General features: G+C 39.6%; 1 protein-coding gene across 1 annotated transcript in view; it reads left to right on the top strand.

Moving 5' to 3' along the window:
• Positions 1–21,686, top strand: part of arid3c (AT rich interactive domain 3C (BRIGHT-like)) — an 84,691-nt gene that overhangs the window by 40,357 nt on the left and 22,648 nt on the right. Inside the window, exon 3 of the mRNA XM_086207012.1 lies at positions 14,606–14,678. Coding sequence (XP_086063138.1) covers positions 14,606–14,678 — 73 coding nt within the window. The remainder of the gene's footprint in view (positions 1–14,605; positions 14,679–21,686) is intronic.

Genomic DNA, 21,686 nt, shown 5'->3' with positions numbered 1-21,686 from the left:
TGACAAGAGCTTACTGTTTGCATTACAGACTCAACCAGACTCAAATTTGAGTCATGTTGACATTTTACTTTTAAATGTTTCCATCTTCTCAAATTACAGACAATTTGACTAAAATATGTTATGATTCAGTTGGCAGATCAGTTCTGTCTAGCTGCTAGGTTCACATTTCAATTTGGAGTTAGATAGCTGCTCGATAGCCAGCTGCCAGTGTCTGTGAAACGTAGTGCTAATGTACATTATCTTAGTTATTTATAACCGTATTTGTTATGTGAAAAGTTTGAGAGAAAAGTTAAGAGGTGGGGGAGTAATGGGGGTCACTATTTAATGCAATGTTTTTTTGTGACATATTAAAATATTTTTTTCAAATAAAAGTTCAGCCTTTTTAAGACAGTTGTCTTCCAGCTTATTATAATTTTGAGACTTGACTTGTGGCTTACTTGACCAAAGCTATGACTTGACTCAACTTGACTGGACACTCAGAAAAATGACTTGAGACTTGCTTGAGACTTGAGGGTCAAGACTTGGGACCTACTTGAGACTTACACGTGTGACTTACTCCCACCTCTGGAATGAACTGCATGAAGGTGAGACTGAAAATTTATGATGTCTATTGGAAAATGCCAGTTCACTAGGTTAATAGTAAATAAAATTAAACATGGATCCATAACCTTATCCTCCACTCTTGGAGCCCAGCATAGTTGAAAAAGATTTTAGCCAGTGAAATGATACCTCCATAAATCAGTGCCAGTTTACAGAGTGTTTGCCTCATAACCAGTTCAAAAAGCTAAATGTTCATTTACTCTTGTTGAGCAGTGGCTGATTCAAGACTACTTCCACTGAAACTGACTTCCAGATGGTTGTTAACCCAACCAGGCCCCCTGGCCTGCTGCAGCTCCACTAAACCAATCGAAAGCACTGGACCTGCAGGCTTTTAATTACACCTGCATCTGTGTCATTAAGGCTGTAGTTAATGTTTGAGTGGGCATATGAGTTGACAGAGTTAATCACAGAGGTCGGCATGCCCTCCAACAGACCGGAGTGAGACCTGCGCATATCCACAGGATGTCGTTAATTAAAAGTATAAGAAGTAATGTTTTATCCCTATTCATTAAACCAGCTCTTTCACGGTAGTTAAACATTACACAATGAATGGCTCCATGAATAGGCAGTCACTTTTGGTTTTCTGAATGTACACGTACAAGGAAATGCAGATAAATGTGAGCTGTGGTTAAAATTACCACTCTCAAGATAGGAAATTTGAATCATTTTGTCAAAAAGGGGGGAACTTAGGGATGATAAAGAAAATGCTCATTTATACATTTTGGTATGGTCAGTTTTGTTCATTCTGTGTGGAGTTTGCATGTTGTCCCTGTGCCTGTTTGTGTTCTCTCCGGGTACTCCCCCAATCCATAGACATGCAAATGAGGAGTAGGCTAATTGGATACTCTAAATTCACTGTAGGTATGGCAACATACAACATTTGAACTGTAGATTATGTCAATTAAGTTGACTGGAAATGTTGAGTTTGGAGTGAAAACTATTAATTTACAGATTCCCACCAATGATTGTGACTCATTGTCGAGCTGCAAAGAACAAATGGTAAAGATTAACAGCCTTTGAAATGTCACATATTAATATTTCTTGCATCACTCTTACCTAAGATATTGAAGAATATATATGTACATATATGTACATATATGTACATATATGTACATATATATATATATATATATATATATATATATATATATAAAATGATCATTTATCTCAAACAACAAGGAGGAAACCTTATTTCTTATTTTTTCTGTGCCAAGTCATGCACGCATGTTCTCTGTAACTGTTAAATATATTGTTTTTAAAGATTTTTTTGAACTTAATGAGTAACATGTCTTCATGACTTCACTGCATCTCGTCCACAGGTTAACTATTTTTTTCTACTTTTACAAAAACACAATGAAGTTTTGCATTTGTACTATTAATTATAGTTCTTTTTTTACATACATATTAATGATTCAGATAATGTTAATTGTCATTTATTTGAAACAACCTTTGGATATGGTTTGATAGCTGATGATGTTTTGCTCTGTACATGAACATTGTTCTTAATTCAATCAAATCCTTAAATTTTAGTGCTTCTTGTTTAACGAACAGTGGATCGGTAGGTTTCTTCTTCTTCTAAGGTTCTCTTAGCATCCCATGTGATTTCTTTATTCTGTGGTGTATTGACGTATTGTTTTTTTTTCTTTGACGACGTACTTGAAAGATTATAGATGATGCTTTTAGACTTTGTAAATGTCTCCATGGGATGAGACACATCCCTCCAGGAAACATTGTGGGATGAAGCAGAAAACTAAAAACTAAACATTTTCAGGGGAAACACATTTTAATTTCTGAAATATTTTCAGACCAAGATGCGTTTCTTTTGCAGAAAAATATTTCTTAATTATATTTATATATATATTATAATATATTATATTATATATATTATAATATATTTCCATTTAATTAAATGGTGTCAAAGAAGAATTAGAGCATGTTTAAATGAAATAAACTGTAAATTAATTTAGAGACTAATCCCTGTGCAGGTGAATTTTGCCTAGATAATGCATCATCATTATCATCATCCTAGCTTCATCTCTCATCATCAGAAATTGTTTAAATATGGCTCACTATCTCTTTTGTTTTTAAATAATCCCGGGAGGAAGATACCATCTTTGCAGTGTTTCATTAGCTGGACTTTGTGACTGGTGCTGCTCTTTGAATCCTAATAAGTTAGAATTAACATCAGTTAAGGTTTGAATGACCTACAGTACCACATGCTTCTTGTTTAGCTTTAACTTTTTTAAGGGCCTCTGTGTCTGGCCAGGAATGAATTATTTGAGTCAGAGAAAGAAAACAGGTCTATAAACAGAACATTAAGTAGCTGCCTGACATAGTCTGAAGCAGAATTTTGATATCAAATGTCTTGCAGTTGCTTGTCTGACACTGATTAACACCACTGCTCTGGGTTGCATTCTATCTTCTTCACCAAGTCTATTTTAGGGTGCTTGAGGGAAGGAGGGGCACTGAATACTTTCAGATGTGAGAGCAGTGACTGTGTACATCTGACATGGTCATAGAAGACAAGTAGAATACTAGTGAGCATGATGGGGTGAATGAGTTATTGTCATGAATATTGAAAACTAAGGAATGGCAAGTCATCAATTGGGCATTTCTATTTAGTAGTAGCTTCCAGAGTTGTTATGTACATCATATCGACACAATTCCATTGTTATCTGTCATTTCAATTCATTGTAATGGACCAAGGAGCCCTACAGTGATTGATTTTATATGGTAGGCGGCTGTATTTTTTATAGTTTTCCAAAACTTTTTTGGAAAATGGTTCACATGATTTAATGCAGGCGTCCAAAATGTAAACAAACAAATAAAATTAAAAAAACAAACATTTGTAGAGTCTGTTTGCTGTAGAGTAAAGCTGTGGAAATAAGTGCTGGTGGGTGCAGTGATAGTGAGATGAGTCACTGATTAGAGGTTGGAGATCCAGTGAATTGAGTGTGACCTCAGTGTGTCAGCATATCATGTAACATGGAGCAGCTTCCAGCCGCTCTTGTGTTGTATTGTGTTGGATACACTGCCTACTGCTCATTGACTGTTCATGCTGAGCCTGCAGTTACTGTCTGAGCTCACTATCTGACCACCACTGTTTTCAGAGGGAGGCGGGCTGTTCATTGTGACCTTCTTTGTCCCCAACACACCCATCATTGTCATTGCTTATCTTATTAGTATAGCAGTTTTGGGATTAGAGCTCGGGTTTGCTCAGTTTCATCTTTTCTCACACTAGATCTTTCTTTGCAGGTTACATTTCAAGAGCACAGTTTCAATTTAACCACATTTTAGTATCTGTTTTCTCTCTCTTTTCATCAGTTGCTGTCGCTCTGCAATCATTGTGAACCCATCATCCTTAAATCTAACTATGTGTTTTTGTGCCTAAATCCGACTAGACCTACTTCCACTTACCATGTGACATATCTCTTTTTGTTTGTTTTTTAAAAGGCACTGATGAAATATGACTTATCTTTAGTTGGTTTGGATCAGGTGTTGTTAATTTGTTGTGGAACTCATCACTCACACTCCATGTGTATGCTGTCTTGGTAAATTCAGTATCCACAGCATTTATTCCATCATCATGATTGAATCAGACTACAACTACCACTCTGCTGCTTTCTCTCTTAGGTATCACATTCAGGCCACAATTTAGAACCTCTGATAATCTAACTACCATGTTTTAGTAATAGTAATAGAATTGTACTGCAATACGACAGTTGACTTGACAATAAAGTTTATCTTAAATACTCTGTAAAAGCAGGCGGCACAGTGGTGCAGTGGTTAGCGCTGTCGCCTCACAGCAAGAAGGTTCCAGGTTCGAGTCCCGGCTCAGGCACGCGACCCTTATGTATTGAGTTTTCATGTTCTCCCTGTGCCTGTGTGGATTTTCTCCGGGTACTCTGGCTTCCTCCCACAGTCCAAAGACATGCAAATGGGGACTAGGCTAATTGGGTACACTAAATTGACCCTAGGTGTGGCTGTGAGTGTGAATGGTTTTCTGTCTATATGTGTTGGCCCTGCGATGGACTGGCGACCTTTCCAGACCTGTACCCGCCTCTCACCCGAAAGCTGCTGGGATAGGCTCCAGGACCCCCCCCCCCCCCGCCCACACACACACACACACACACACCACGACCCTAAATAGGATAAGCGGAAGAAAAGGGATGCATGGATCGATGGATTCTGAAAAGTGCTCCGTTACCTCTTTAAATGATTACATCCCATTGCTGCTGTCCTCCTTGTATGCTTATGTCTATGAGGTACTGTCCTCTGCCTCTGTGATCCTACAAATTTTCCAGAATTTTTTTGATCTTTCAAGTGAATTATGGAGAAAGGACATAATCAGTGTTAATCGGTTTTTGTCAGTTCCAATGTATTTACCCAGTTTAAAAAGTGTGCATTGGGAGTTTCTCTTATTAACAAATTCAAAATGGGTAGTCTGTGGATGAAAACATCCTCTGTGACGTTTGTTGTTCCATCCAAACATGCAAGCAGCTGATTTCATTTCCAGTTCCTCTGGTGAAAGCATCTAAATCAGTGGCTGTTATTTATACATGACTCAGCCACTGACCCAGGCAGTGGAATGGAAATATTACAGTAAGTGTTTTATTAGGAAAGGTTATTAGGTAGGCTAATTGGGTTTGATGTAAGCAGAGGTGGGCTGACATGCAAACTCAGTACAATGGGGAACTGAGCTGTGAAATGAAACAGGAAGGGGTGGAGGTGGTGGTGTTAAAAGGAAAAAAAGGCAATGAGCACACCTGTTTTTGGTCTTTGGCTATTAAATCTATTTTAATGACAATGGGGGACATGGTGGTTTTCATGTGGGGATAATTAAAACAACAGCCTCGAGAGCTCAAGGATAACAACACAATTAGTATGGGAAAGAGGCCTCGCATGTAGAGGAGAGGAAAAATGCTGCTCATACAATGAAATATGCTTGTGGATGTGCATTTACCCAGTAAGACCCCTTAAAATGTCAAACTTCTTTGAAAAATGAAAATTCCGTGAAACTATCTATTTCAAAAGTATTGCTGTTATTCTTCCTCAGTAGCAGATGAGTATTAAAGCATCTTCTAGTGTCAAACATTCCATGAACAAGAAAAGCATAAGTTAGGAGTGCTGTCCTATCATTTATTTTTTATTTTTGTGTACAATTTAATTTTTATACTTTCTTTTTTCTTTTGTGGTTACTATGGATGCAGCTGCTGCACAGATATTACTAAAAAAAACAGATATGTGAAACAATAATCAGTTAATCATTTGAAATTCAAAATTCAACTCATGCTCACAGCCAAGTGGCGGCACCGTGGTGCAGTGGTCAGCACTGTCACCTCACACCAAGAAGGTTCCGGGTTCGAGTCCCGGCTCGGGCACAGGATCTTTCAGTGTGGAGTTTGCATGTTCTCCTCTCTCTGTGTGGGTTCTCTCCGGGTACTCCGGTTTCTTCCCACCATCCAAAGACATGCAATTGGGGACTAGGCTGATTGAATACTCTAAATTGAATGTAGGTGTGACTGTGACTCTATCTATACAGTATGTGTTGGCCCTCCGATGGACTGGTGACCTGTCCAGGATGTACCCCGCCTCTCGCCTGAAAGCCGCTGGGATAGGCTCCAGCCCTCCTGTGACCCTTAACAGGAAGAAGTGGAAGAAAATGGATGGATGGATGGATGGCTCACAGCCAAATCAGAGCAATGTAGGAATTTGGGTATTAGGGTCACAGGGGGGCTAGAGTCTATCCCAGCAGCCTTCGGGTGAGTCCATCTCAGGGACAACACATATATACATAGACAACCATTGACTCACTCTCACAGCCACGCCTACCGTCAATTTAGAGTATTCAATCAGCCCCCATTTGCATATCTTTGGACTGTGGGAGGAAGCTGGAGTACCAGAGAGAACCCACGTAGGCACAGGGAGAACATGCAGACTCCACACAGAAAGATCCCGTGCCTGAACCGGGGCTCAGACCCAGAAACCTCTTGCTGTGAGGCGACAGTGCTAACGACTGCACCACCATCCTGCCCCATTAAAGATTCAGCCAAATATAATGTTTTTATTGAATAAACGTCCTCCAGTGTGGGTTGTTTTAATCACAGTAAAGAACGTATCCGGTTAAACTGGTTTAATTTTCTGTCTTGTATTTTATTTATTATCTTTAATGTTCTATTATATGTAATACAGAAAAAATGAAATTAGCATTGTACAGCAGGCACATTTCTGTGAGAGAAAGAGAAGTCCTTTATTAGGGCCTGACCCTGAAGGTACTTCAGGCGAAGACCCTATTATGTTTGCTCGGCAGAGCAACACATTATTTTGCTTTGTTTTCCTTTTCTGAAAGAATTTTATCTTCAGGTGGAACTCACAGTCTTACAGGACTATGCCTCAGACCAATCACCTGTATCTAAAAATATTGTGTCAGTGTCAGTCCTGTGAGAGGGAAGAAAATCAATAAGAGAACATACACTACTTCTTAATTTGACCTCTCACTGAGTGAGCATTTAGAGAGCTTGTTGCTTTTATTGTCCAAGATTTGGTCAAGTTGAAATAAGATCATGAGACAGAAATATATATTGCAAACACTTGGTTGTTAGGATAAATACATGCATAAATGAATAGACTAATTTTAATTTTATAATATATATTACATGATTGAAAGTGTATTCTTATATTATTATTGATATAATCTTTACATTATAAAGATTTTGAAAGGGACATACATTATTGCTATGTAACGTCTCAGTAACGATGCAGAATGTAGCTTGTTTCACTGTTCTATCAAACGCGTAATAGGAACTGACATAGATTTCACAGGTTTACTTCTGAGCGTTTGACTAAATCATCTGCTAGACTGAAGGGTAAGCAAAAATGATAAGATTATACCACAGGATTAACTTTGTGATGCTTCTTTCCACTAGTTAATTGATGAGAGAGAATGGGGATGCGGCATGATACATACACACAAATATAACCGAGTTGTTTGCATTTTCAATGGACAAGATAAGGACCTAAATCTTTTCTGCTTTAATAAAAGTAATTTTTGTTACCTATTTCTGTACTCAGACAAGTGGGCTAAACATTTCCATTAGCCTTATGGACATATAGTTGAATGTTACTACAGTGAAAGAAGAGAGCTATCAATTTATAAAATTTCTTGAGGAAATCCTCGATAAGTGAAATAATGCGTGCCTGTGTCGGTATGGATCTTCATCTACATTCTCATCAGCTTCATCAGCCCATAATGAAATAACACCTCAAAGTCCCAATATGTGGTCAATTACTTGCTACTTAATTGAGAGGCAGAATGCTTCTTCATATTATATATCTTTATCTATCTATCTATATATATATATATATATATATATATATATTGTGGCGCTGTGCGTGTATGTGTGTGGCAACAACATTTTGGATCATCTGAAACTGTCTGATTACAATCTGGAACACATATAAACAGTCCATGGCAGTACCCCAGATAATGTGCATACAAATTCTACTTTACAACATACTTTCCTGTCTGAAAAATTATATTCTATTTTTCTTTTTGTCCCATTTGTTTCGTTTTTCAAGCTTGGTTCTTGTTTCTTAGGCAGAGAAAGAAAGAGGCAAAGAGAATTAGTCCTTGGCAAATGTCTGCACATGGGCAAGGTGGGAATTTCTTTTAAAGTTTTATTTGTGCAAAACTAAGGTTACAGATAAATTCAAGAAAAGACACAACAAAAAAAGAACAGCAACAGCAATCAAGACAGGTGGTTGTTTGTTGTGTGGTGCCAGTGGTGCAAGTGCAAATGTATATAAGCTACATGTAAACAGAAAAATGGAGGCATAAAGAAATGTAATGTTTTACTGTGTGTATGTGTGTATAAATGTGTGGAGTTTGTATGTTTTCTCTGTGCCTGTGTGGGCTCTCTACGGGTACTCTGGCTTCCTCCCACAGTCCAAAGACATGCAAGAGGGGACTAGGTTAATTCCATCCATCCATCCATTTTCTTCCGCTTATCCTGATTAAGGGTCGTGGGGGGGCTGGAGCCTATCCCAGTGGCTTTCGGGTGAGAGGCAGGGCTCAACCTGGACAGGTCATCAGTCCATCGCAGGGCCAACACATGTAGTCAGACAACCTTTCACACTCACAGTCACACCTATGGGCAATTTAGAGTATCCAATTAACATATTCCCCAATTGCATGTCTTTGGACTTTGGGAGGAAGCTGGAGTACCCGGAGAGAACCCACGCAGGCACAGGGAGAACGTACAAACTCCACACAAAGATTCTGTGCCCGAGCCGGGACTCAAACCGGGAACCTTCTTGCTGTGAGGCGACAGTCCTAACCAATGCACCACCGGGCCGCCGACTAGGTTAATTGGATACTCTAAGTCAGGGGTGTCAAACTGATCCAGTAAAGGGCCGTGTGGCTGCAGGTTTTCATTCCAACCAAACAAAAGCAACACCTGAATCTAAAACTTAAATCAATCAAGCTGTGTCCAATGTGTCAACCAATGAGCTGTGTGGACACAGCTTGATTGATTTAAGTAGATTCAGGTGTCCTGGATAGTTTGACACCTGTGCTCTAAATTGACCGCAGGTGTGGCTGTGAGAGCGGTAGTAGTTGTTTATGTGTTGTCCCTGAGATGGACTGGTGACCCGTTTAGGGTGAACCCCACCTCTCGCTCGAAGGTAGTTGGGATAGGCTCCAGCCCCCCCAAGACCACAAACACACACACACACACACACACACACACACACAGGTGTGTGTAGCTATCCTTATTAGGACATGCCATTGACTTCCATTCATGTGAATATCCTAACCCAAGCCCTAATCTTAATCCTAACCCTAACCAATTGATGCCTAACCTCAACCTCAAACCAAGTGCAATTTACACCTTCACTCTTAACTTTGACCAGGTGTTCATAACTTAAGTTCTGCTGCATTAGGACCTGTCTTCGGTCCCCACGAGGACTAGGGGTCCTGATAAGGTTAGTGTTTATATCAGAAAATGTCTCCAAAAGATAACAAAAACCAAGTACACAAACACACACACACAGAAATTACACATACCTCTCTGCGTTTTTCCCCAGTTCTCATAAGAAAGTATACATTTCAAGGTGTCTGCTGTCCCGAGTGACTGATACAGATTCCTTTTCATTTTCAACAAGTATAGTTGTTAATACGATCAGGGTTGCTCATGAGTTTGATTCATGCCTATGATAAAAAAAGTAAATATTTAAAAATGTAATGAATGCAACATGTGTCCATGTGGTCATTCGTGGTGTCGTGCTTTTGGATTAGATCTTTGCATACCAAAATGTAAATTCAGACAGAGGGAGGGGGAGACACCTGAAGGGAAGCAATTAATGTATACACCTCTCGACAAATCTTGCCAATACTGGAAACATACACATACACATATTCTGAATTTATATTTCTAACCTCTATGAAGTAGGTGTTTTCAACATCATGCAGCCTGAAGTCCAGCTGAAATTTTGTTTATTCTCCTGAGGGCTCTTCCAAGTTCACTGTCAACAGCCTTCCCTCAGCTGACCCTGGTGAGTGGCAGCCTGGGAGCAGCATGAAGGCTCGCGGGTTCAGCTGAACCCAATGTCCTTCAGCCTGCCCAAGCCTGTCTGTCTATTCTTTTACTTCACACATACACATACACAGAGGGGGAAAACAAAAACAAACAGGGTATCAAGGCGTGTTCAAACAGCCAAGAATGCTGCCTGTGGACTGCTTCTTCCCACACAAATCTTTTCTCCCTGTGTCTGAGCCACATTTAGGAAAACTGAAGAAGAATTTTTTTTCAAGGAATATGTGTTGGCTAAACCAAATACAAATTATTGAAATAGATCGATGTGTTGTGTGTGCAGGCAGTCCATGAAGAATATTTGAAAAAGGGGCAAAAGGCAGTCAGAGAATCAAAACGATAATATTTGTTTTACTAATTATTGCAGTGCTGCAGAGATATCCTTCTTGGACATTATCTTTGAAAGACTTAGGAAATCGTCTTTGTTTTATAAAGATTTGCACAAGAATTACTACTGTAATCTTAATGGGATTTTAAATGAGAACAAGAATAATGTATTGTAATACTGAAAATCACAACATAATCACAGTGAAGTCAAAATAGTCAAATCCAGAAAGATCAGAAAGATACCAGATGATTATCTTGATATCATCATCATCCTATTTTCTCAATATAAACTTGATGATGCTCAGTATTTTTTTCTAGATGTAGATTCATTCATTAACTCTGTTATCTAGTGATGTGGATGATTAGCTCAACTGCAAAACACAATTAGCCTTGGATATGATGTGAATCTGTTTGGAAGTATGGTTTTAAATTAGGGCGGCACAATGGTGCAGTGGTTAGCACTGTGACCTTACAGCAAGAAGATTCCGGGTCCAAGCCCTGGCTGGAGCATGGGATCTTTCTGTGTGGAGTCTGCATGTTCTCCCTGTGCCTGCGTGGGTTCTTTCTGGGTACTTTGGCTTCTTCCCACATCCAAAAACATGCAATTGGGGACTAGGCTGATTGATACTCTAAATTGACTGTAGGTATGACTGTGAGTGTGAATGGTTATCAGTCTATATGTGTTGGCCCTGCGATGGACTGCAACCTGTCCAGGGTGAACCCTGCCTCTCACCCGGAGCCGCTGGGATATGCCCGCCACACCCCAGGGTGAAGGTAAAATCCTCGTATAAGACGCACTGGAGTATAAACCGCGGGGCATGAAGCGTCGAAAAAAAGTCGCGGCATATAGTCCAGAATTTACTGTACTTGAAGTAGCATATTAAGCGAAAACCTCCCCTTTTTCTACCAGGTCATCCATGGAATTTCTGCATAGCTGCTTTTTTTCTATGTGTGTCACGTCTATGCTACTGATGCACTGAGGGATACAATGTGATCAGTTCCTCTACTTTTGACTCAATTGGTAATGGATGAATGATAACTGTATATACACAGGGCCCAAGTGAACTACAATTTCCTCACACACCTGCCTTACTATTTTTGACAGCACCTGTTTGGAGAGTCCAAAGGTATTTGCAGTGTTCTGTAATCTCCCTTCATCTGCTAAATGGTACAGATGTGCTGCTATTGCTTTAGGAGTCGCGTAAACAGACATCACAAACATGATGACATCAAAGAAACAGGACAGGTTAAAAAAAAAAAACAGTTTTTCAGTTTAGTAAGGCAAGTCAGGAGGTCAGTAAGGTGAGTTTTCTGAATATCTTCACCGTGGAAGGGTGACCTAAAAATCTGTTAGCATGTGAATGAAATGCCAAACTGTACTGCATAAGCTTTGTTTTTTTAAATACTCACATATATGTGGATAAGGCCTATATGTACATATTCGTGTTGGTAGGTATGTTTGTTTATGTATGTTTGTGTTTGTGTTATTGCTTCCACACACCAATCATTGTCTCTGGACATATGCCTTTTCACTCTGTGGGCACCATTGATCCAGCATCACTGTCATCTGCTGTGCATTTGTGCACTTAACATTTTTGCAATGGCTTGCTGTTCCTTTACCTTTCGATATTCCCTTTACCACAGACTGCCTGCAGTGCAGCGCTCAAGATTGCACACACAACCACCCCTCCCCCTACACAAACACATTCACGCACATCCTCTCCTACCTCCGGAACCCTCCCCTTAACGAATCCCGAACCCCCCTACAGTTTCCTCCTGAGTGCTGACCTGCACTGGTCCTTTAATATTGGTGACAGCTAATACACTTCTAAATGATCAGTTATTATCTCAGGGGCCTCGTCCACAGGGCCCCACTGATTCCAAAGGTCATCTCTCTGTCTCCCAGTATTGATTAAGTTGGCCTGTTAACATGACTCTGGGCCTTAGTGAAAGTGAATGTTGTCACTAACATATTTCCATCAGCTGTATCTGGTAGAGAGGCCCATTTAAAAGCCTCTTTGACTCTGTCGCTGCCCCAGTGAATAGGGCAGGATGAGGAGAATAATGGATATGCCAATAAGGAAACTCATGCTACTAAAATATATTGAGAACCATGGGTGAGACAGACACAAGAAGATATCCTGCTGAGATATTATGGGGCGTATTCTCAGTCTTAACATTTACCTTTTTCCCACAAATGAAAGACTGTTAAAAGGCCAAGACAGTGTATGCACTGCTGCAAGAAGACATGAGAAAAAAAGCAGCAGCATTAGTTTCAAAATGATCAATTCAAACATTAAACAGTGTGCAATGAGAAAGGAGGATAGGAAATGAAAAGATGCTTAGCTTTGGCTGGTAGGTCAGGTTGTCAGTGTTTTGAATGACACACTTTCAGATGTGTAATATAACAGACCACAAATCTCCACCAACAATAATGTCAATTTTTTTTTTTTACTTTGATAATCTGCCCCAAAAGGCATCCTCTTAAATTTATGCTCCAAAAAAAGAAAAAGAAAAAAAATCCTGGTAGATTTCTATAATCATGCTCAAAGACACACTGAAAACACTGTCACCTTGACAGAGTATACATTTAGTTTGAACATTCCCATGTACTGTATGAGAGAGAAAACTGGCTATCATTTAAAATAGGCTCAGTATTGTTGCCTTTGATCTTAACTTCACTATTTTTCAGGGCTTTAAAAATCAGGTATCATTGTATCACATGTTTTAGAGGTTTAATCAAAAGTGGAAAATGCTGTACAGTGTAATCCAAATGAACCAGTTGACAAAAACTTGTAATGTTTGAAACCACCAGTGCTGTAAAGATAGATGCAGGCCAATAAGAGACCCATCTATTAAGGCTAAAACCTTAAGTAGAAATTTTGCTGAATGTTCATGGTTGCACCCCTGGTCAACTGTTGAGTGTTAGAGGGTCTCTATGACTGCAACTCTTTCAAAATTAATCAACAAGACCACAGTAGCAGAGAGGCCTTGTGGGTTCATGGCAGGCCAGTGAAAGCCAGGTGAAAACTGTTGAAATGGCTTTGATCAAAGATACAATTTTGTTTCTTGGGTTCATCAGTGATTGCGAAACGGCTTAAAGGCTATAGATGACGGTTACAAGTCATTAGTGTTTGATTAGCCTCAGTAGTTGTAACAGTTCTTTGATATGACTTGCCTTACATACATAAAATTCAAAATATATTTCCAGTCTGGGTACATTTATGCAGCAGAGGTGTTCTTTTACCTGCTGACAACTGCATCCCTCTTCCTCAGACCAAGTGATCCTTACATTTGACCAAAATTGATTCACATTTTCTGCTGTTGTTAGGTCACAGGTTGGCCACTGTAGGAGTTATGTGTGCAATGAAGATTCCACTGATGATTTGAAGTCTTCACAACAGCTAGTTGGATCACAACAGAACATTGCATCTGAGCATTTACTGTAATAGCCAGGCATTTAAACCAATTCACCCACTTGCTACATGTTCAAACACTGACCCACCAGTCAGAAAAGTTTGACCTCGTCTCATGGTCCACACAAATTTGTTTGTATTGTGGCAGTTGTTTTAGAGGTTGCTAGAGCAGCAGAGTTTAGCTCATGCTTTTACAGGTTAGGTTGTACCATGACAGTATTCATGGAGAATTTACAGTCTGTACTTGTTTTCACATGTTATGCTTAGTGATTGTGTTGGACAGGCATTGATTTCATGACATTTCAAAGATATTTCTGTGATTGAATAGACCTTCTATTTGCTCTTTGACTGTGTGGTGTGCAGCTGCATTGAATGTTTAACTAAGAAAAAGTGTTCAGGTCATTTGTTTAGAGCTGACCAAGACATACCTTGCTAAGGTTCCCAAGATTTGAAAAAGCTATTAATGGCCTAAATGCATTATCCTGATTGTCTTGTAGCACAAGTGTGCTAATGTGTATCTTTGTGTTGCTGGTATATGCCCCAGCTCTTTGTGCTGCCCTAACAATCCTAACCAGTGGAGCAAACTAAAAGGGTATCGTACTACTACTGTTTATTTACTTTGCTAAAAATTTGAATTTTGTGATTAATTTAATTTTTAATGTCTTTTTCCAGTTGTATGAACTGGATGATGACGAAAAGCGCAAGGAGTTTCTTGATGACCTCTTCAGTTTCATGCAAAAACGGGGTAAGTGATTACAATTTACCACAAAAGTGTGTTTTTCAATTGCAAAACCTGTTTCACATTTATGGGTTCATGACCCTCTTCTGTCCAACATGGTTTATGGTGAAGGCATTACTTGCTCTGTCATTTTCATACATATATTAGCCGTTGTTTGAATTCATAAACAACGGCACGGTGGTGCAGTGGTTAGCACTGTGACCTTACAGCAAGAAGGTTCCAGGTCCAAGCCCTGGCTGAGCACGGGATCTTTCTGTGTGGAGTTTGCATGTTCTCTCTGTGCCTGTGTAGGTTCTTTCCAGGTACTCTGGCTGACTCCCACAGTCCAAAGACATGCAACTGGGGACTAGGCTAATTGGATACTCTAAATTGACTGTAGGCGTGGCAGTGAGAGTGAATGGTCGTCTGTCTATATGTGTTGGCCCTGCGATGGACTGGTGACCCGTCCAGGGTGAACCCTGCCTCTCGCCTGAAGGCGCTGGGATAGGCTCCAGCCCCCCCGTGACCCTGAACAGGATAAGCGGTAGAAAATGGATGCATGGATAGATGGAATTCATAAACAGTCAAAGTACTCAAAATAAATAAGGTGATATGAAATGCATTTATATATATTAGTAACCATTTTTTTAAAAACCCTATCAGGAGTGAGACTCAAAATGTGTCTATTACTTGTTTTGACCAGTTTACCAATTGGTCCATTGGTGTTCTTGGTCATGTTGCTCTGTATTTACTGACATCCATCTATCCATCCATTGTCTTCCACTTATTCCTATTAAGGGTCGCGGGGGGGGGGCTGGAGCCTATCCCAGCGTCAACGGATGAGAGGCGGGGTTCACCCTGGACAGGTCGCCAGTCCATCGCAGGGCCAACACATACAGACAAACAACCATTCACACTCACAATCATACCTACGGTCAATTTAGAGTATCCAATTAGCCTAGTCCCCAGTTGCATGTCTTTGGATGGTGGGAAGAAGCCAGAGTACCAGAGAACCCACGCAGGCACAGGGAGAACATGGAGACTCCACACAGAAAGATCACGTGCCCGAGCCAGGACTCGGACCTAGAACCTTCTTGCTGTGAAGCGACAGTGCTAACCACTGCATCACCATGCAGCCTATGTACTGACATATTAACAACAATTCCGCTGACCTAAATGTATATTTTGTCCCATGTCTCTTGTTACATCATGTTTTCTCTGTTCCTCATGACAAGCACTGTGGAAAATAACAATGTTTTAATTTCAATGCATGGCTTAAGATCCAATTATGTCTAAGCTAGAAAAAAATGACCGGAAAACATGATGTATTTTGGTTGGTTAAATTACTCTTTATTGCTTATGCAAATATGTGCCAAAAACTAACCCATATCCTGCAAAAATAAACAAAAATAAATCTTTCTGTGGCTGCACGGTGGTGCAGTGGTTAGCACTGTGGCCTCACAGCAATAAGGTTCCGGGTTCGAGTCCCGGCTTGGCCGCGGGATCTTTCTGTGTGGAGTTTGCATGTTCTCCCCATGCCTACGTGGGTTCTCTCCGGGTACTCTGGCTTCCTCCCACCGTCAAAAGACATGCAATTTGGGGACTAGGCTGATTGATACTCTAAATTGACCGTAGGTATGATTGTGAGTGTGAATGGTTGTTCATCTCTGTATGTTGGCCCTGCGATGGACTGGCGACCTGTCCAGGGTGAACCCCACCCCTCGCCTGTAGATGCTGGGATAGGCTCCAGCCCCCCCGCAACCCTTACTAGTAAGGAATAAGCGGAAGACGACGATGGATGGATGGAAATCTTTCTGTGTTTATCAGCACAACTAGGAAGCCATGATTGACTCAAATGATATGATTAGAGGAGCCTTCAAGTGACAGGATGTCTGCTGAACCACAACTGCATGCTGTTAATAAAAAGCTGCTGTAGTTTACAAAGGACATAAAATTTAATTATACATATCAATATCAAATTACTTTTCTCAAACAGGAAATTACTTTTGCCAAGTTATCTCACAATTTCTTTTGTAACAAAGGTTAATCATTACCTCATACTTATTGTTTCTTCCCTTCATCAACATTCATTTTTCAGTGCATGATGATTTATCCTTTATATATGATTATAACCTTCCAACTTGTGAACTGTCCACACTGAAGTAGGGGGCCCTCAGCTACAGTATGGGCCACAATTATTTTAACAGCCTCAACATTCTTCCTTGTCTCTCTACCATGGAAGACTAGCTACCATTACTGTTGCTACAAAAATACAAATTCATCATCAACACGATCAGGTCAAACAGTTCAGCAAATGGTGCAGCTGTTTTGCTCTCTGGGTGAGCTGGCTGATATATTTCTGTACATGAACATTTTATGTATTTACTATTGGTCACAATGTGTATTTAAGTGATGATTTTTTTTTCATTCAATATTATAATATATACTTTTTTATTTACCATATATCTATTCATAAGAAGTTTTGTATTTTTCTTTACTTATATGCATTTGAAGATAAACTTCTACACTGCCAACTGCAGTATACAGATTTCCTCCATTTTAAAGAATTGAATGACATGTGAGTATTGATATAACCCATTTTTGTAATTCATGTGCAAATCCATCCATCCATCCATTTTCTACCACTTATCGTGTTAAGGGTCGGGGGGAGGCTGGACCCTATCCCAGCAGCCTTCAGGCGAGAGGCGGGGTACACCCTGGACAGGTCGTCATGTGGAAATATGAAAGAAAACTTAAGTGCCACAATGTAGGTGTGGGCTGCTGTGGCAGTTGTACGAAAGCACAAGTTGATGTAGTCCAGTGGTCTCTGGGGCTTAGGGACACTATGGATTGTTGTTGGAGCGTTCAATTAGAGATTGATTTTAGACTTAGTGTAGGGAGACATTGTCAGTGTGAAGCAGATCAGCAGCAGCCTATCTCCACTCCTCGCCTCTGACAACTGCGATCAGAATGGACTGCTCTGTATATCCCAATCAATGTTACTTGAAAACATCACTGTCATTCTGCACCGACAAAAAAATGTGAGTCAGATGGGTTTGCTAAGCAGAGACCCCAGTGAAGAAGTGTCATGTATACAGTACAGTGCTTCTTAAATATTCATACAACAAGAACCAAAGTAATCTGGCCCTTCCTGTACCAGAGATGCTAATTAATATCACAAGTTCCCTCATTGTGTTAGTATATCATACCTCCCCAAACAATGTCTATTTTTGGTGTTTAGGGTTCTAAGTAGGAAACCAACATCATTTGTCACTGCCCTCCCAAAAGACACATGTACATACTCTTACTGAAAGCTTGTGACTTGTGAGAATTCACATCCCATTGATCTACCAACATGTCTCAACCTCCATTCATGAGTGGAAATCAGAAGTCAACCACTTGAAATTAATTTCATCTGGAGAAGATAACCTGAAACTGAATTTACAACATAATTGCTGTATCAGTTAGATATATCAATGTAAACCTGTGACCTGAATGGACACGCACACACGCACACACACACACACACACACACACACACACACACACACACACACACAGATCTCTCTCAGAGTTGTGTTGACAGTATTTGGCCTTGAGTGTTTGTGGTATCTCATTACAGCCTCAGGCTTGTCATTTATACATGATGCACCTCTCTGTAAAGATTTAGAGGAACCACCACACACACCTCTTTCATCAAGCATAGTAAAGTATGCATATCCAGATTAGTCTGTATTGTATAGCTTCTCTGGGCCTTCACAATGCCTGCACAATGGCAAACCCCCTACGTAAATATAACAAACAAAGTAAAAAGGGACCTGTTATATTTATGAAATATACAAAAATTAATACTGGCTAGAAAAAGGCAGATGAGGCACATGAGGGGATCACATGAGATCCAATCACAAGTGATTAATTTGAAATGCATGTGGCGACTCATTCTAGTGCCAATTGTGTTCTCATTTACTTATAGCTGTCGGTTGGACCACTGAGGATGCCTGTTGATACCAGGTTTCAAAAAGGCCATAGCTGTAGTTGTGTAACTGCTACAAAGCTAAGCATAACTGTGGGTCTGTAGACTAAAATGTAACATTATCTGTTGGGCAAATTGGATTTTCTTATTCTCAGTTAAAATGTTCTTTTATTTTTTGTACTGCAGTTTGTAACTGTCAGTCACAATGGTATTACTACTTACTCCCGCCTGGATTTCCTCCCTTTGGTCTCATTTGTATCTTTTTGTTTGTTTGTTTTAGAAATTATCATACTGTCTAAGTTGCAACATGTTAAGTTTTCAAAATATCACCAAGTGGACGAAAGCTATTCGATCATTTTCACGTTTTTATTCTGGGACTTATCTAAAGGAAGTTTGCATAATTATCTTCTATTGGGTCTTTCATGTTCTCAGTTCCTCCACTGCCTTAAACAAGCTGTATCACTTAAAGTTCTCCCTCCTTAACTTTAGAACACTTAATGTTAAAATCAGTAGCACCAACACCAATGTCGGATATATTTTACCCGATATAATATTCCTGATAAAATATAGTTTTCATCAAAATATATTAAAGTACAACACTGTATGCCAAATTGAATTACTCTTCTTTAAATTCCTAATATGCAGTGTCACATAAAATGAAAAAAGACACCACGGGGGACCCTATAAAAAGGCTCCAAAATCATTGAAAAGTCAGGTAATCTAACAATTTCCAAACAAAAAAAAGATGGAGCTGGGAACTTAAATGACAAGAATCACGATAAGAATTGTGTGGGTCGATGGGGGTTAGTGTTCTAGGGTTAAAAGCCCACTTTCATATGATTGTTTTGCTGCTCCTTGACATAATTAAAAACATCCAAAATGAGCTGATACATCTCATCACAAAAGTTGACAAAACACCAAGGGGATTAATTTTGCATACAGTCACCTCATTATGTGAGATTTTGATCATGTTGAGGAACAGCTGATGCTGTAATATTATTACCATAACTGTGCAGTCTTGTATTCTGTTCAATTCCCTCTGTAACCATTATGCAGAACAGTATTTCACAAACATATTTAACCCTGTCAGAGGAACCTTAAAGTCAGGCAGCAGATGTTCAGAACACCTTTGTGTTGTTTGTTTCATTCCTGGAAGCAGAGACATGGAATCCTCATTGAGAGATTCCATCAAAGGGAGAGCAGACAATAGCTCTGATCGTCTCCTTTGTGTGTTGATAAATACCCTGTGTGAATTACTGTTGCCCCGGGGCTGTGCTTATTAATTGATGATTATCTCTGACTACCATCAGCACTTTTTCTCCAACTAGTCAACTTTTGTCCCCTACCTAATTGCTTAAAGATACAATGTGACAGAAGAAAGGGCTTCTTGAGAATTAGCTTAAAAAATGACTGAGTCTTCGATCGCATTGTCACTAAATATTCCTCTGTACTTTGCTGCAGCCATCTGTCTACTTCACTTAGTTGTATGTTTTTCTCTTTTTTTTAATCCAACTCGGTCACATGGGGCAGACAAAGATGCCAACTGATACTGCCAACTGATACTGCCAACATTAGGGTTGAAACATTCCTGACCGCAGCTTGTCATAATGTTGTAAGCAATGCAGTTGGAACACACTCTACTGGGCTAATACATGATATCAGCCGTGGCAGCGGTCTTGTGATATCAGACGAAGGAGCCAGCTGTGAATCCTCTCATGATGATGCCCCTCCACTCAAATATTAATTTTCCTATTTTAATTTCTGTTTTTTAAATGTATATTCTAATACAAATGTAGTTTCAGCTGCGCTTTATATAATGTAGTGCGAAAACAATACAACACATGAAAAATTACCAATCCAGCATATCACTGTTTTGTTTGCTTTTTTGCATCATGGGAACTGTTCACTATCATTTTACATGTATTTTACTTTTTATTTAGTCAGAAAACATTTTTCATTGATTTTAATTGCACTTCTCGACCAAAGCCCCCAAGACAATAGCTCACAGTGAAAAAGTAGCTCTTAAGAAACTGTACAAGCGTAGGATTCATTCTTTAAAAAGGCTGATTTTTTTCCAGAACAGACAGTGTCTCTAGTTTTTAGCACAATTGCTTAATTGTGCCTTACACAATTAAGAGGAAATAGTGCCTTTTTGGAGGCTATTTTCTGGAGTGGATGAATCTACATTTAGCACTCTAGAGATCATTTTCACAGCAGGGAAGTGTGTGTGTGTGTGTGTGTGTGTGTGTGTGTGTGTGCGTGTGTGTGTGTGTGTGTGTGTGTGTGTGTGTGTCTGTGTACTAATTGTCATTAGTAGATTAGTGTTTTTTGTTTTTGGTCTGTATACTGTATTTTGACGGACATACAAATAGATAAAATCTACACATTTATTTTTCATTTTGGAAGCCACCTAAATTTTGTCTAAACAAGGTTTTCATATGTTTCTTCTACATCCTCCTCATCTTCATTTAAGGAATTGAATTGACAATTGATAAACAGTTGGTTTCCCCTGTGACGCTGCATTAATTGTTGATTTCATGAGTTAAAAGAGCAAACTCAATGAGGAGGAGAAATTCTCATCCCATTATCGGCTTGGAGGTGCAAAGTGAACACATCAGCGATGAAGCCAAGCATAGAGATGATTGCTGCACTTCTGGCGCCCCTGATGCTCCACATTGTTCCAATAACAATCTCCTCTTCTTTTAGAAGCTAAAGGATTAACTGAGGATGACTGTTAGACTCCTGACAAAGTGGATTTCTTCCACCTTGACCACCATTGCTTATTGTCATAATGATATATGACCTGATGAGATAGTTTGTGCTGACAAAAGGCCTCCACTCTTATTCTTTTATTCCTTATATCTCTTTCAGGGAATCAGAGAGACAAATTCTTCACCCTCAGTATTGAAAGAACATAAATCTTGTTTTAAAAGCATGTCTTGCCTCAGATTCTGTCAAAGACCAAGTCATTTATTTATTGCTCCAATCCTTGTTTGGCTGGTTATTGTGTCTTCAACAAAATAAAAGTTTCATAAATCAGCATTGTTACACATTGTAATCAC

Source organism: Aulostomus chinensis, chromosome 6 (genome assembly GCF_037954235.1).
Source record: "Aulostomus chinensis isolate RoL2024-O1b breed Wild chromosome 6, RoL_Achi_v1.0, whole genome shotgun sequence".
Lineage (NCBI taxonomy): Eukaryota > Metazoa > Chordata > Actinopteri > Syngnathiformes > Aulostomidae > Aulostomus > Aulostomus chinensis.
The sequence above is the reverse complement of the archived record's forward strand: the minus strand, read 5'-3'. Positions and strand labels throughout refer to the sequence as shown.